Source organism: Pempheris klunzingeri, chromosome 23 (assembly GCF_042242105.1).
Source record: "Pempheris klunzingeri isolate RE-2024b chromosome 23, fPemKlu1.hap1, whole genome shotgun sequence".
NCBI classification, from domain to species: domain Eukaryota; kingdom Metazoa; phylum Chordata; class Actinopteri; order Acropomatiformes; family Pempheridae; genus Pempheris; species Pempheris klunzingeri.
Window position 1 is genome coordinate 1,604,150 of NC_092034.1, and position 14,640 is coordinate 1,618,789.

General features: G+C 43.0%; 1 protein-coding gene across 1 annotated transcript; it reads left to right on the forward strand.

Moving 5' to 3' along the window:
* Positions 1–9,304: 9,304 nt before the first annotated feature.
* On the forward strand, positions 9,305–13,794 carry LOC139222569 (endophilin-A1-like). Its single transcript, XM_070854365.1, has 8 exons — positions 9,305–9,373; positions 10,236–10,308; positions 10,393–10,536; positions 10,954–11,087; positions 11,871–12,029; positions 12,706–12,809; positions 12,919–13,049; positions 13,598–13,794. The coding sequence occupies exons 1-8, from the start codon at positions 9,365–9,367 to the stop codon at positions 13,792–13,794; spliced, it is 951 nt and encodes a 316-aa protein (XP_070710466.1). The 5' UTR covers positions 9,305–9,364.
* The last annotated feature ends 846 nt before the right edge of the window (positions 13,795–14,640 follow it).

Below are 14,640 nucleotides of genomic sequence, written 5' to 3' on the forward strand. Positions count from 1 at the left end.
CATCCAAACAATATCTATTTGCTACTGGATGCAAACCAACAGGTTACATTAATTTATTTGTAAACTTGGTTAAATTATATATCACAGTTGTGTTTTATTATCAGTTCTCAGTGGCAGTTAGGTTTAGGAGAAGGTTTTGGTTAGAATAATAACTCACATACTGACGCAACAGGCAGTGAACCTTAATCACTAAATATCTTGTGTTGTTGACTGATGACACCCTATTTTATATATATATTTTATATATATATAATGGCCCTAAGACGCTTATCACTTCAGAAAAATAAGAATTTAAATGTCCTGACTGTTGCAGATTATGTCAAATATTTTAGGGTTCTCTCAATATTTTACTTAAAAGTTATTAAAATTAAGATTCGAATATGCAGCAAAGCTGTTTTTTAATACGAAGTGTTTTTCTCCAAACAAGCGATCGTCTCCCTGAGAAGGACGGTGGTGAAGTTCAGCACAACCGTCACTGCAGAAACGAACAAATACATACAGATATCATAAATATGGACTAGAGGAAGCTACATGAAAAGGTCTCTGACATGAAAGTCACATGCAGCTTGTCTTTTACAACCAACCGCAAATTACATGAATTCATTTGTGAACGTACAAATACAAAGTTCAGCAGTTTCACGCCTGAAAGTTTGGTTCGTATCAAACGGAAAAGTGTGAAAGGGCTAATGGCTCTAATTAGCATTATTAGCGAACATTATCCCGAAGTATTGTCGTCATTTTCATGCTGTAATTATCGCTGTGGAGATGCACAGGTCGTTCTTTCACTCTTCGGTCAATCTGAGGAGAGAAAAGAGAGGAGACGATGTAAAGGAATGACGGATGGAGACGAGAGCAGAAAGGCCAGAGAGAGAAGGGAGATAAAGAGGAAAAATGACTAGTCTTAAGTGATTTAACATGTTTTTGTCAATAACCCGATCAAAAGCGCACCACTGATCAATGAACTGCCGAGTTAGACGAAGCAAAAGGGATCTGAAATCTGTCTGCTGCGTCCTGATCGAACACACCCCCTCTCCGGTTCGAGAGATGGTGTTGTCGTGGCAACCACACACGTGCGAATCGAAAGCAGGCGCGATGCAAACACACACACACACACACACACACACACACACACACACACACACACTGGTTGGCTCATTCAATTATTGATCAACCTTGAGGCCGCTGCACGTGACGGAGGATGCAGAGGAAGGGACACCCGGGTTTGCTGCTTCCCGCGTCCTCGCCTGTGGTGACTGTCTTTAATGTACACGTGTTCGTATACGAAACATGAAACTAATATTATTTTATAATAAGAACAAACAAAAAAATAACACATTTAATTACATTTAAGGTTTTAATGGCTTTCTTGTGTTTAACCTGAGAAAGTTTAAATTTAAACAGTTGTGTGAAATATGAATTTTCAGACTATTTTTGCAGCTTAAAGCCACAAATCATCAGGTCAAGTCAAGTCAAGTTCAATTCACAGAAAGTGACTAGTTGTTTTAGGATACGGCACCTTTTTATGCAAGAAATGAAGCTGAAAGCACTTCAGAAGAAGACATGAAGACAACAGCACAGGTCACGAGAAGCCAAATGTACCAAGAAACTATAACCACAAGAATTAATAACAGTCAAGCAAAAAAAGATAAAATAAATATGTTTAAAAAAGGTAAAATGGACTGCTTCTCAAAACGAAGTAAATAAAAACAATGTGTGTACAATAATAAATATACTAATAATAGCAAATGTTATTGATACATAAAAATTCAGCTGGAAATGTTTGACAAGAAGAAATAAAACCAATAACACAGAAATCATAAGCAGCCAAACAAAAAAAAGGTGAAATGTATTAAAAGCAAGACCATAAAAAGGTAAAACAGTAAAATAAATAAAAACATCCCTTCAAAATAAAAGTCCTGTTTGGCTGCTAAAATGGCACATTGATGTTGAAGCGTCTTGTGAGGACTTCACAACTTCAAATGCAAAAAAATAAGATAAATGCAGTTTAATAAATAAAAACAAGAATACCATTTATCTTCTAGAATAAGAAAATCTGCAGCCTTTCCTTTTCTTTCCTTTTGTTTGTGTTTTTCTTGCTTCATGTAGTTCGGATTAATCGTCTACATCACAGCCGTCCTCTGTGGCCGACTGAGTGTCTTCGCCCGGTGCTTTTATTGCCCCGTCGGCCCTGACTGGCCCTCCGAACACTCTCAGCCCGGCCGCCCTGCAGGCCTGCAGCACAAAGAGCCTCTCTGGGCTGAATGGAGTCGTCCTGTAATGTGGTTCAGCCGGAGAAGCTCAAAAACTCTCATTTTATGTCCCGAAGCGTTTGCGAATAATGTTTATATCTTCAGCTTTTTAAATAAGGACCCACAGAGGTTTAATTGATATCCCTCTGTTGTGTCTGTACGTTCAGTTAAACTGAAGGTGGCAAGTTGTTTTCTAATAAAGTGAGTATATTGATTATAAGACAACTAAAACTATAAGATAATATACAAGTATTTTAAATATATGTTTGTTTATTGACTCGAAATAGATTTAACATCACACACGTGTTTTTTTTAGGCCAGTTTAAGATGAAACATCTTAAAATATAAGTTTTTTTTCGAGTGAATCGACTCTTTAAATGTAAGACAACAGTTCAAAATTGTGGCGAACCCTCATGTCTGTACTTTAAATATGAAGCTGAAGGCAACAGTTGCTTAGCTTAGCTTAGCTTAGCATAAAGACTGGAAAGAATCGCCGGAAAAAAACAGCAGGTTTTTGTACAAATTGAACAAACAAGATATAATGTGTTCATTAGTGATTCTTCCAACAGAGCCAGCTTAGCTGTTTCCCCTTGAATTACAGTCTTTATGCTAAGCTAAGCTAACTGGCTGCTGGCTATAGCTTCAAATTGGAAGTATTCCTTTAAATTAAATCAAAAGATTCAGTGTTTAGTTAGTTTACCACAATGCAGAGCGTCAAAACTACAAAGTCACTCAAATAATGGAACAGAAATAAAAAAAAATCCGGGTTTTCCTTAAATAGGCAGAAAATTGAATGGAGTTTGGTTGGTGAGAGGTGAAGAGCGTGTGGAGAGGCTGAGCTCAGAGTCGTGACTGAAGCAGCCGATGAATGAAGCTCGATGTGTTCGTGACGTCGGTGCAGAGGAACGAAAAGAACATCGAGTGTTTCGCTCTTTTATACTTTATATATTTGTCTTCTCTCTGTTTGTCTGCTTTTTCACACCACACACACTTTGTGAGTGAGTGTGTGTGTCACAGTAGTAGCGAGTGACCCCTGTTATATAAGTCCTCATCATACAGTACAACACACACACACACACACACACACACACACACATTCAGTACAACACACACACACACACACACAGTACAACACACACACACACACACACACACACACACAGTACAACACACACACACACACACACACACACACACACACACACATTCAGTACAACACACACACAGTACAACACACACACACACACACACATTCAGTACAACACACACACACACACACACACACACAACTAAAGGCTGCTGAAGCATTCATCCTCTCCTCTTCCTCCCTCTGTCTTCTTCCTCCCCTCTCCCCTCTTCCTCCCTCTCTCCTCTCCTCTTCCTCCCTCTCTCCTCTTCCTCCCTCTCTCCTCTCCTCTCCTCTCCTCTTCCTCCCTCTCTCCTCTCCTCTCCTCTCCTCTCCTCTTCCTCCCTCTCTCCTCTTCCTCCCTCTCCCCTCTTCCTCCCTCTCTCCTCTTCCTCACCCCTCCCCTCTTCCTCCCTCTCTCCTCTCCTCTCCTCTTCCTCCCTCTCTCCTCAGACGTCTGATCAAATCTATCCTGCTCTGAGTCACTTTCAGATCAATCGCCTGATTAATCTTCTCGAAAGGCGGCTTAGATTCTGATCTCAGAGACGAAGGAAGACACAAACAAACGGAGTGAACGACCTCCGACGACCTCCGACGACCTCCGACATCTCCGAGCGTTAAAATCAGACGTCAAGTCTTCGGTTACAAGATGCCAACGATCACTTTCTCTCTCAGTTACTGATATAAAGTCCACGTTTTACCGTTTAGTTGTCAAAAGAGGCTCCTTCACTAATAATCACCTCTAAATTCAGTTTGACCGAGAAGGTCCCGACCTGAGGCTCTCAAATTCTGTCCAGAGAAAAACTGAAAGTATCTGGAGTAAATTAACTTGTGATTTTCATCATCAAAACCAGTTTAAATGTTAAAACTAGTTTGCTGTCCAGCCTCCTGTGGCACCGGGCTGCTCTGACACCACAGTCACAACTTTTCAAAAGAGAAAAAACATCACTTTTATTCATATTTTCTAATTATAGACATTTTGTAAATGTCCCGTATAATCTAGATTATAAATTCTTTAACAGAAGAACCTAAACTATGTGCTGTTCATGTGAATAAGTCCAGTCGGCAGAGTCCTGATAGGACGGTAACTGGATAAAATAAGATAAGATCATGAGTTAATGCGGCGGTGTAAACATAAACATGAATCATATTTACGGACTCTTTTCACATTGATATTAGACGACAGTGCGGCCAAAATCACGACAACGGCAACTCCTAATAAAACAATCTAGATCTTAAATGTCAGATGAGTAATAATAAGTTCTGTTTTTCCTCCTGTGTTTTACTTTTTCTTTCTTTTCTCTCTCTGAAGATGTTCTTGTCTTTCTTCAGACTGTTTTCTGGCTCTTTTCATGCCATGAAATATCAAAACAAACTCTCTCTCTCTCTCTTTTTCCCCTCTGTGGTAATTAAATGTCACATCTTCTCCCTGACGAGTAGCTTGTGAGGAGACGGATGGTAATTCCTCTGATATGCAGAGCTGGAGGGGAAAGTAGCTGTGATGATAAAAGCGTCCTGCTGCTATTAAAACCACCGTGTGCACAAACCTGGCTGGGAGACAAAGGTTTGACACTTTCTGCTATTAAATCATCGCCGGCTGGGAGCAAAGCCGACTTCAGGTGCTTATTAGAGACTCTGATTCATACTGGACGTAAAACTTCTGCTGTCACATGATTATCTGCAGCGCTGGAGATTAAATTCAGCTCCGCGCAGAAGGTGATGAAACCGAAAAGCAACCAGCAGCACCGCCGCAACGTGATAATGCTGATCTCCCACAAGTCAACTTTAAAAATCCTCCTGTAGGAAGAGGAAGAGGAAGAAGAAGAAGAAGAAGAGGAGGGGGCTTGTAATTTGGTGAAGACACAAATGCAAAGAAATTCAGACGTGCACAGTAGAAAGCTAAACGATTTAAAGGACAAAAACAGGAATAAAAACAACAGGCCAGTAAGAAGAATAAGTAAATAAAGGCTAGCGGCTACAACACAACGTCCCTCCGTCCCGTTCGTTCCTTTGAAAGTTGCTCAGTGGCGCATGAAGCCAAAAAAGTTTGACTTCCTGAGTGTAAAAGTAATTTGTTGGGCCCATAGAGCATAATGTACCAGCGTCTAACTTCCTGTTAGCCCTCAGCTAACTTCCTGTTAGCCCTCTGCTAACTTCCTGTTTGCTCTCTACTAACATCCTGTTTGCGCTCCACAAACTTCCTGTTTACTTTCTGCTAACTTCCTGTTAGCTCTCTACTAACTTCCTGTTTGTGCTCCACAAACTTCCTGTTTGCTCTCTGATAACTTCCTGTTAGCCCTCGGCTAACTTCCTGTTAACCCTCTACTAACTTCCTGTTTGCGCTCCACAAACTTCCTGTTTACTTTCTGCTAACTTCCTGTTTACTTTCTGCTAACTTCCTGTGAGCTCTTTACTAACTTCCTGTTTGCGCTCCACAAACTTCCTGTTTGCTCTCTACTAACTTCCTGTTTGCTCTCTGCTAACTTCCTGTTAGCCCTCTGCTAACTTCCTGTTTGCTCTCCGCTAACTTCCTGTTTGCTCTCTGCTAACTTCCTGTTAGCCCTCCGCTAACTTTAATGTGATTAAAATCCTGTGGCTCGGGTTGCTGCTGATGCTGTTACGTCCACGGTCCAGTTGCTTTGTTGTTCGAGCACTTGAACTTGCAGGAAGCTCAATCACATTGATCGTTTCTGCTTCACTAAGAGCTGTTTAAACCCTTAATTTTTTTCATCTGAAAGCCAGAATCATCATCAGAGGATTACAGATATTGATGGAATAATAAAATGGTTTTTCAGACATATTACAGTGTGGATAAACAGCCGGCGCTGCCATCGGTCCGGCCTTTTATCCATCTTCAGTCCAAGATGGAGTCTGAGTGTTTTGGCAGCCGTTCAGACTGATAGATGAGCCAGCCTCTCCTCCTCGCCGGCTCTTATTTCTCCCCCCTGATTGGCCAACTCTCCTCCGCACGAGATTAATGTCGGCCGGAGAGGACGGATATCTGCTCCATCTGCTGTCAGGGCACCGTCACCTCCGACCTCTGAACCCGCCCCCTTCGCTGTCGGCCATTTGTAATGACAACCTCGTAATTGAGCTTATTTTTCCGGGAGATGCCAAAGGGAGAGGAGAGAGGACGTGAGGTGGGGAGACGAAGGGTGGAGGAGAAGTGGGCGGGAGACGGAGGAGGAGGTCGGAGAAAATACAGCAGTGGGAGTCGCAAAAACAAAAGAGAGAAAGTGATAACAGGCGACTGTGGAGGAGGAGAGATGTAGAGCAGATGGGGTTTTTTATGCCTCAGTGGTCTGCAGGGTAGTTAGTGCTACTTCCCCTGTGAGTATATCTCTGCACACTTATGAGAACATAACGTGGTTTTCCACCTGTGCTGTGAGGACGGTCCTGCATTGTGAGGACGGTCCTTCATTGTGAGGATGGTCCTGCATTGTGAGGACGGTCCTTCATTGCGAGGACGATCCTTCATTGCGAGGACGATCCTGCATTGCGAGGACGATCCTGCATTGTGAGGACATTGTGCCTCGTCCTGGCTTAAGACTTGGTTTTAAGGTTCAGGTTAGAATTGGGTTAAAGGTATGGGTCAGGTGTGTCTGCTCCTGCGTTGTGAGGACCAGCCCAAGGGACCCTTTCAAAATAAAAGCACTGCATGGCTGCTAAAAAGACACATTGATCTTCAGATATTAGAGAGGTTGAAGTGTGTAAGTGTACTAATAGCTGTTTCCATATGTCTTTACCTGATTATTGTCAGGATTAACGCTACTAAATAACTTTTTTTAACTAATCTCGTAAACTTTCTCACCATCATCCAAAAATGTTTCTTGTTTCTGCCACTTTTCTGACGTCAAAGTTGGCAACTCGTGCACCAAAGTTGTCGTTCTGGCTTGAGGGGGAAATTTCCTGCTCGGGTACTAATTTTTCCTATTGTTCCATCACCACCTGAACGCACCGTTATGTTTTATCCTCTGTGTTTTTAAATCCTTTCCTTTGGCCGAACACTTGAGCACAACGTGTGAGGGAACCTTTATTCTGGCGGCCCAGAGTTACGTGAAGTGTTTTACGACACAAGATGAAAAACGGCCGTTAAAGATGCGATGAAACGGGAACAAAGTGAAGTCAAACGATAGAAACTGTGCTGAGAGAGTTATGTAACTCTGTGTGTGTGTGTGTGTGTGTGTGTGTGTGTGTGTGTGTGTGTGTGTGTGTGTGTGTGTGTTCCTGGAAACTCGAGAGCACCCAGTCAGATTTTTGTCTCCATGGCAACTGCATCTTCCTCCTCATCTGTCTGTCCTTCTCACTTTCTTCCCTGCTAATGTTTTTGTGTCTTTACTGTTTAGAACAACACGTTTGTTTACTCACACACACACACACACAAGTGCTCAGGTGTGTAAGCAGTTACGTAAACACACACACACACACACAGGGACCTTTATGTTTGCATGGTTTGTGAGTTTGATGATGAAGACGTGTGACATCTGCTTCACAGACCAGAAACACACACACACACACACACACACACACACACACACACACACACACACACACACACACTGTCATTGATTTGATGTGACTGTTTACATAATGAGTCTCCATTCAGTTCTGTCCTGGAGGACGATTTTAATACTTTTATTTGTATTACTGTATTTTAAATACTTGTATTGTGATTTTCTTGTCGTGTATTTCTTCTCCTCGACATCTCAGAGCCAAGTTTTCAGCTATTTTACTCCATTTATCTCGTCCTCGAGGAGGAAGACCAAACATTTCACCACAACTGAAGGTTAAGCTGTGTGTGATCATCAAACTGACCTTCCACTGAGTCCTCACACGCTGCTGTGCTTCTTTATTATCAGTATTATTATTATTATTGTTGTTATTCCTGCAGCTGCTTCACACAGTGAACCTGTTTGTGAGTTTCTCCGTCTCTGCAGTATCTCCTGTAGGTGCTGCATGAAGTGTGTGTGTGTGTGTGTGTGTGTGTGTGTGTGTGTGTGTGTGTGTGTGTGTGGGTGGGTGGTTGATGTGAGTCACGATTGTGGAAAATCCCACTCCCCTCCTCCTCCCTCCTCCTCCCTCGTCCTCCCTCCTGCAACCTGAGGCGGCACTCCGCAGCACTTCTTGTTGTCCCGTCATCATGACGACACGACACAGACTCTGTCCGACGTCTGAACGCGACCAGACGGACGCTGGCGGCGTTTGTGGTCTCGCTCATCGTTCCCGTCTCATCTGGAGAAAACCTGGACGGTGTCACTGCGTCATTTATTAGTTTAACACTTTTCTAACCAGCTCAGGTTAAACTGATGTTAAGGCTTTATTAGAGAGAGCAAAACAGGAAGTCTTTCACTCTGTTGGTGTGAAACCAAAACTATAATGTCATTTCTTCATAAAAGATCGTTGCTATGGATACAGGTCTGATAGTGGAAGCAACTAAATCATTTCTAAGTCAATATTTTGAGCCACATTGTTGGTTTCCTCGGCAGGAAGCTGTGTGAGCAGCGAGCTGGTTATTTTTAACGTGACGTAACTTAATGTGAACCAAACTGTTGTGGTTGGAGTTGTGTTCCTGCCCGTGGCCGTCCTGTAGAGGGCGCTGAAAACACTCACGTGTCGTCGCACATCAACCATTAAAGCCCTTTAAAGCATCTTTTATTACAGAAGGATGGAAATAATTCAACACTGCCTGTTTGCTGCTTTCAGAGGATGCAGATGCAAATGACCAAAAAAGTGTTCTTGACCCATTCTGGTGAATTTGAATGACCTGTAAAGCAGCGCTGTGGATTTAAAGGTTGGCGTTGGATCATTGATCTCTTCTGCTCGCTGTTTGATGACTGCAGCTCTCCTTTCTCGTGCCCTTCAACGCCTTCAGTCGTCCTCTGCTCTCAGGAAACCCTAACTGTGTTTCTGTGTTTGTTTCCTGTTGCAGAAAGTCAGCGAGAAGGTCGGAGGAGCCGAAGGAACCAAGCTAGATGAAGACTTCAAAGAGATGGAGAAGGTAAATGTCTTTCCACGTGTTCACATGAAATAAAGAAAGAACTCGTGGTTTTGTTTTTATGTTTTTGGTTTAAAATTACTTCCATTTTTGTTCTTCAATCCAAAAGCAATAATGATAAAAGGAATAACTATAAAATGAATTCTCAAGAACCAAAAATACGACGGTTTTTCTTTTTTTTTTTTTTGATTCTGACACCAAAAAAGTTTTTTCCATTTTGGTTTTGAAACAAATAACAGATTCACGTTTACATTTTTTTTTTTTTAAACTACAAGTGAATTACGGATTATCCAACGATACCCTGACTCACATATTAAGACGTTCTCTGTCTAAACTGCACATATTTAATTTTTTTTCACATAAACAAATCTCTTTCGTCTACTTTTTACTCCACTGTCACATTTCTGTTTAAAGAAACAAGACTGTTTTTTTATTTTTATGGTGAAAAGTTGTTTTCGTCATCGGCATCTTTCTCTAAATGATCCTACAGTTCTGTACCAGAGTATAAACTTTCAATAATAAAGTCATTTACTTTGATTTTCTCGTTTCATGTCACTTTAAACGGCTCCGCTTCATTTATCTGAGAGCTTTACTTTGGAAGTGTCTTCACACTTAACAAACAAGACTCTTCTTGGGGTTGTCAATCAAAATGATCACCTGATTTCGATCATCAAAATCAAAATCATACAATCAATGAGTCAGAAGAAGTTGCACAGATGTTATTTATCATTCTAACCTTTATCCAAAATATTTGCTTTTTCATTTGTGGATCAGTTTTACATTTAATTTACTTGTTGTTCATTCATGTTAATTAGTATCTACGTGTGATAATCGATGGGGGGGTTTGGTCTGTGTTCCTCTGCAGAAGGTGGACGTCACCAGCAGAGCCGTGTTGGACATCATGACCAAAACCACAGAGTACCTGCAGCCGAATCCAGGTAGGAAACACACCACCGCTACGGCGCCGCAGCATGTCGCCTAACACCACATGACTGTTCACCGTCTGACCTGTCGCCCTGCAGCGTCCAGAGCCAGGCTCAGTATGATCAACACCATGTCCAAAATCCGCGGGCAGGACAAGGGACCCGGTTACCCGCAGAACGAGACGGTCCTGGGCGACGCCATGTTGAAGTTTGGACGGGAGCTCGGGGAGGAGTCCAGCTTCGGTAAGCGGGAACCAGGAGGGTCGAGTAATGAAACACACGATCGCTCAGAGGCTCCTGGTCTTTTACTTCTGATGCTTTTAGCACATTTCGCTAATACTTGTGTATTTTTAGGACTAAAGGGAGGACAGGATAAGTGGGATTTTGAATGCTGAAGTAAGAGAGGCAACAAAAACGCTGCTTTGAATACAAATTTCTTGAATTCAGCAGGAGGCAGCTTGTTGAATTCAAATCAGGCTCAGCCAAGGTCAAGTTCTGTTTTCAGACATTTATTCAGTGAGACTTGTGAGTCACCAGAAACCAGCTATGAGCTACAGAAGACGAAGAAGAGAGCGGACGTCAAAGTGCCCTTTCTACCTGTTCTAACTCTACCCCGTTGCTCTTCTTTCTCTCTGTTTCCCCTCCATCCCTCCCTTCCAGGTGTGGCGCTGCTTGATGCCGGTGAGGCGATGAAGGAGCTCGGGGAGGTGAAGGACGCTCTGGACATGGAGGTCAAACAGAACTTCATCGACCCGCTGCAGAACCTCCACGACAAAGACCTCAAAGAGATACAGGTGAATTAGTCACGTTAATGATACCGTTAATCCTTAAAGGAGGGCTCCAATATTTTTAAATCCGGGCACTCTTAGCCCAGTTGATCGCCACAGTGTGCAGCCATGAAACGGGCTGTAACATGATCCTTTGGGACAACTGCACCTGATCACAGTAGGTCCACTAAAAGAGCTTGTTTGATCCACTGACAGGCTCAGAGTGTTATTCTAAGTGTGTGACAGCATCATGGAAAGGATCCCTACAGAGAGAGACCTGGAAGATCCTTTTGGTTTAACCACAAACAGCCGTTATATCGCTCTCTGCACACACACCAGACTACATTCATTAAACAGCGATTTTGTCTCGTAGAACATTGGAGATACAGCTGCCTCGATTGGTTAGTTTATGTTGTTGTGTGTAAAACAAACATAGTATTGGATCCAGATTAACACCAAAGTCACATAATAAAACTAACAAACTAACCGATTGGGGAAGCAGTAAACCAGCAACTCCCATGTTCTGTGCGTTAAAATTACTGTTTTTGTCAATGGAGTCTGGTGTCATTACAGCCTGTTTCTCGACTGCTGGCTGAGGCGATCTACTGGACCAATTCCTAAACTTTTTGTACCTACCAGTCATTTGAACCCAAGATATGTAAAAATAGAGGTTTAAAAATGCCAAAGTACCCCAGCTTATAAATTTGAGAAATGGAAGCAGTAAAGTGCCATAGACATAAATTAGACATCATAATGAATTGTAACAGTGATTTATATTCTGTGTCACTCTGTGTTGTCTCTGCACTGCAGCACCATTTAAAGAAGATGGAGGGCCGCCGTCTGGACTTCGACTACAAGAAGAAGCGTCAGGGGAAAGTCCAGGACGATGAGATCAAACAGGCGCTGGAGAAGTTCGACGAGAGCAAAGAGATCGCAGAGCAGAGCATGTTCAACCTGCTGGAGAGCGACGTAAGGACGGTCGATTGTTTTCATAATCGATTCATCTGCCGATCGTCGTCGATGAAATGACTCGTTTTGTCTGATTAACAGCCCAAAAAACAAAGATATACAGTTAATTCTAATGTAAGAGGAGGAAATCAAACAAAATCTAACTTTCAAGAAGCTAGAATCTTTTTTTTTTTTTTTTAAATCTTTGTTTTAAAAATGACTATAAACGATTGGTAGCTACAGATTGATCGACTGGTCGTTGCAGCTTTAATGTACCTGTTGAATTTCAGGTAGTTTGTCTGTGTTGACAGTGAGTGACGATGGTGGAAACATCCAGGAAGACGAAGTCATTATGAAAAAACCAGTGACCTAACAGTTAAAATACAGAAACAGAGAATGAGTCAGATTAAGTGAAACTGCAGAAACACAATAAATCTGTTTTTAAAATAATCTCATAATAAAAACACTTTGATCTACAGGGGAAAAGACAAATGTTCAGCCTTCATTCCTGCGTAATTGTTGATGTTGACGTGGCTCTTCTGTTGCTACGGTTACGCACGCAGTCGTTCAATTGAACTCCGAGGAAATGACAAAGGCCGGCGGTGCCTGTGCCGTGCTGTGCCGTGCTGTGCCGAGCCAGGCCCAGCATGGCTACAGGACTGGGGGGAAAACATATGTGTGTGTGTGTGTGCTGCAGATAGAGCAGGTGAGCCAGCTGGCAGCGTTGGTTCAAGCTCAGTTGGAATATCACAGCCGCGCTGCCGAAATCCTCCAGCAGCTCTCCAGCAAGATGGAGGACAGGTATCGATCTCTGCGCCTACACCAGATAAAGATAAACCAACAAAAATAGACTGGTGTGGTTGGATAAACCTCCTTTTTTTGTTTGTAACTTTGTCTGGACTTCATCCAGGATAAAAGAAGTGTCCAGTAAACCCAGGAAGGAGTACACTGCTAAACCCCGAATGACCCTGGAGCTGCTGCCACCCAGCGAGAGCCACAACGGGGGGATTCACTCCGCCAAATCACCCGGAAGATCACCAGGTAGAGGCTGGAAGTGTGTGAGCGAACATGTGCTTTTGGTGTGAAAGCTCAAAACCTGAATGCTCCTAAAGCGTTTGATGTGTAACTGCCTGTTATGGTATGTATATGTGTTTATTTAGTTCTTGATATATGTATTCATTCATTTAGCATTTACAATGAAATACAATGAACGGTGAGGGCTCATTGTTTCCAGTTTGGTCCTCACCCCATCCAAATACCAACTTTGGTCCTACGTGAAGTTTCTACAAATGAAATTAATGTGGGTGTGGAGGCAGAATGGTTTTATTATAGGACTTTTGCCCCGGAGAAAGCTGCAAATGACATTTATTTATTTGTAGACTTATTTCACTTTTATATTTCAGTTTTCTTTTATTGTTATCAGTAGCAGGCCGGTTAGGTTTAGGAAAATATGGTGTTTGGGTTAAAATAATAAGTAAAAAACAAATACAAAAGGAAGGGTACTTTAAACACAAAATATAAGGGTCAAGAGCTTCAGACGTGTCCACTCAAGGTTGGGTCGTGTCTTATTCTTTTTGTTTGTGTCGCAGCCCCCATGGACCAGCCCTGCTGCAGAGCACTCTACGACTTCGAGCCGGAGAACGAAGGCGAGCTGGGCTTCAAAGAGGGCGACGTCATCACCCTTACCAATCAGATCGACGACAACTGGTACGAGGGCATGATCAACGGCCAGTCGGGCTTCTTCCCCATCAACTACGTGGATATCCTGGTGCCGCTCCCTCATTAGGTCTCGCCGACGACCTGACCCTTCCCCCCGACCAATCCAGACACCCCAAAAACAGCCCGTATTTGCGTAAAAACCAACAAACCACGCCCTCCTTCTACTTCTTCTTCTTCTTCTGTGCTTCTGTGCGATTCTGCTTTCACACGACGGACGGAGACGACTGCGACGGAGACGGGGTGGGCGAGGCGAGGCGGCAGTGGGACGGCGATTTAGAGGAGAAGAAGAAAGGGAGAGGGGGGGAGGTTTTAGCGTGAGAGATGCAGAAGAGAGGGATTCAAAGAGACGAGAAGACGAAGAGGTGGTGATCGTTTACAGCACAGTGCTCACTCGGTAGTGCTCCGCTCGGCCGGGCAGCGCTGGATACCAATGAGGCTTTGGAGACTTCCGAATAAGGCACGGTGTATATGTACGTGCATGTATGTGTCTGTATGTGCGTGTCGACCTGTTCTTACTCTATTATGATCAAGCCAGCACAAATTCCTGCTCGTCAGTTAAACTGTCCGACAGCTTTTTTGTGATACTGTCTTCTTCTTCTTCTTGAGTTTCTTGCTGTCTACCCCTTAAAGTACTTCTGCTGTCTTTTCTACCTTGACTTGCCTTCCTGTGATTTCGACACTTTCTGTCTTTCTTTCCTCGTTTCTTCCCTCCTTGGCTAGCACTGCCTTTTAGCATGGCTCCATACTAACCCATGGTCCAGAGCTACAGCAGGTCGTCAGACCCTTCGGCTTTCGTTTGAGTAGATCTAATACTCTTGTAACATACTCTGCCTTCTACAGAGTCTGCATAGAATCTCAGCTCAATGGCTGTATGCATGAACCAGCCAAAAGCTTGAGTGGTAAGACGCTGGTG

Coding starts and splice junctions, on each gene's coding strand:
- LOC139222569 (XM_070854365.1), top strand. Junction 12,030..12,705: donor TCAACCTGCTGGAGAGCGAC/GTAAGGACGGTC, acceptor TGTGTGCTGCAG/ATAGAGCAGGTGAGCCAGCT. Junction 13,050..13,597: donor ATCACCCGGAAGATCACCAG/GTAGAGGCTGGA, acceptor TTTGTGTCGCAG/CCCCCATGGACCAGCCCTGC.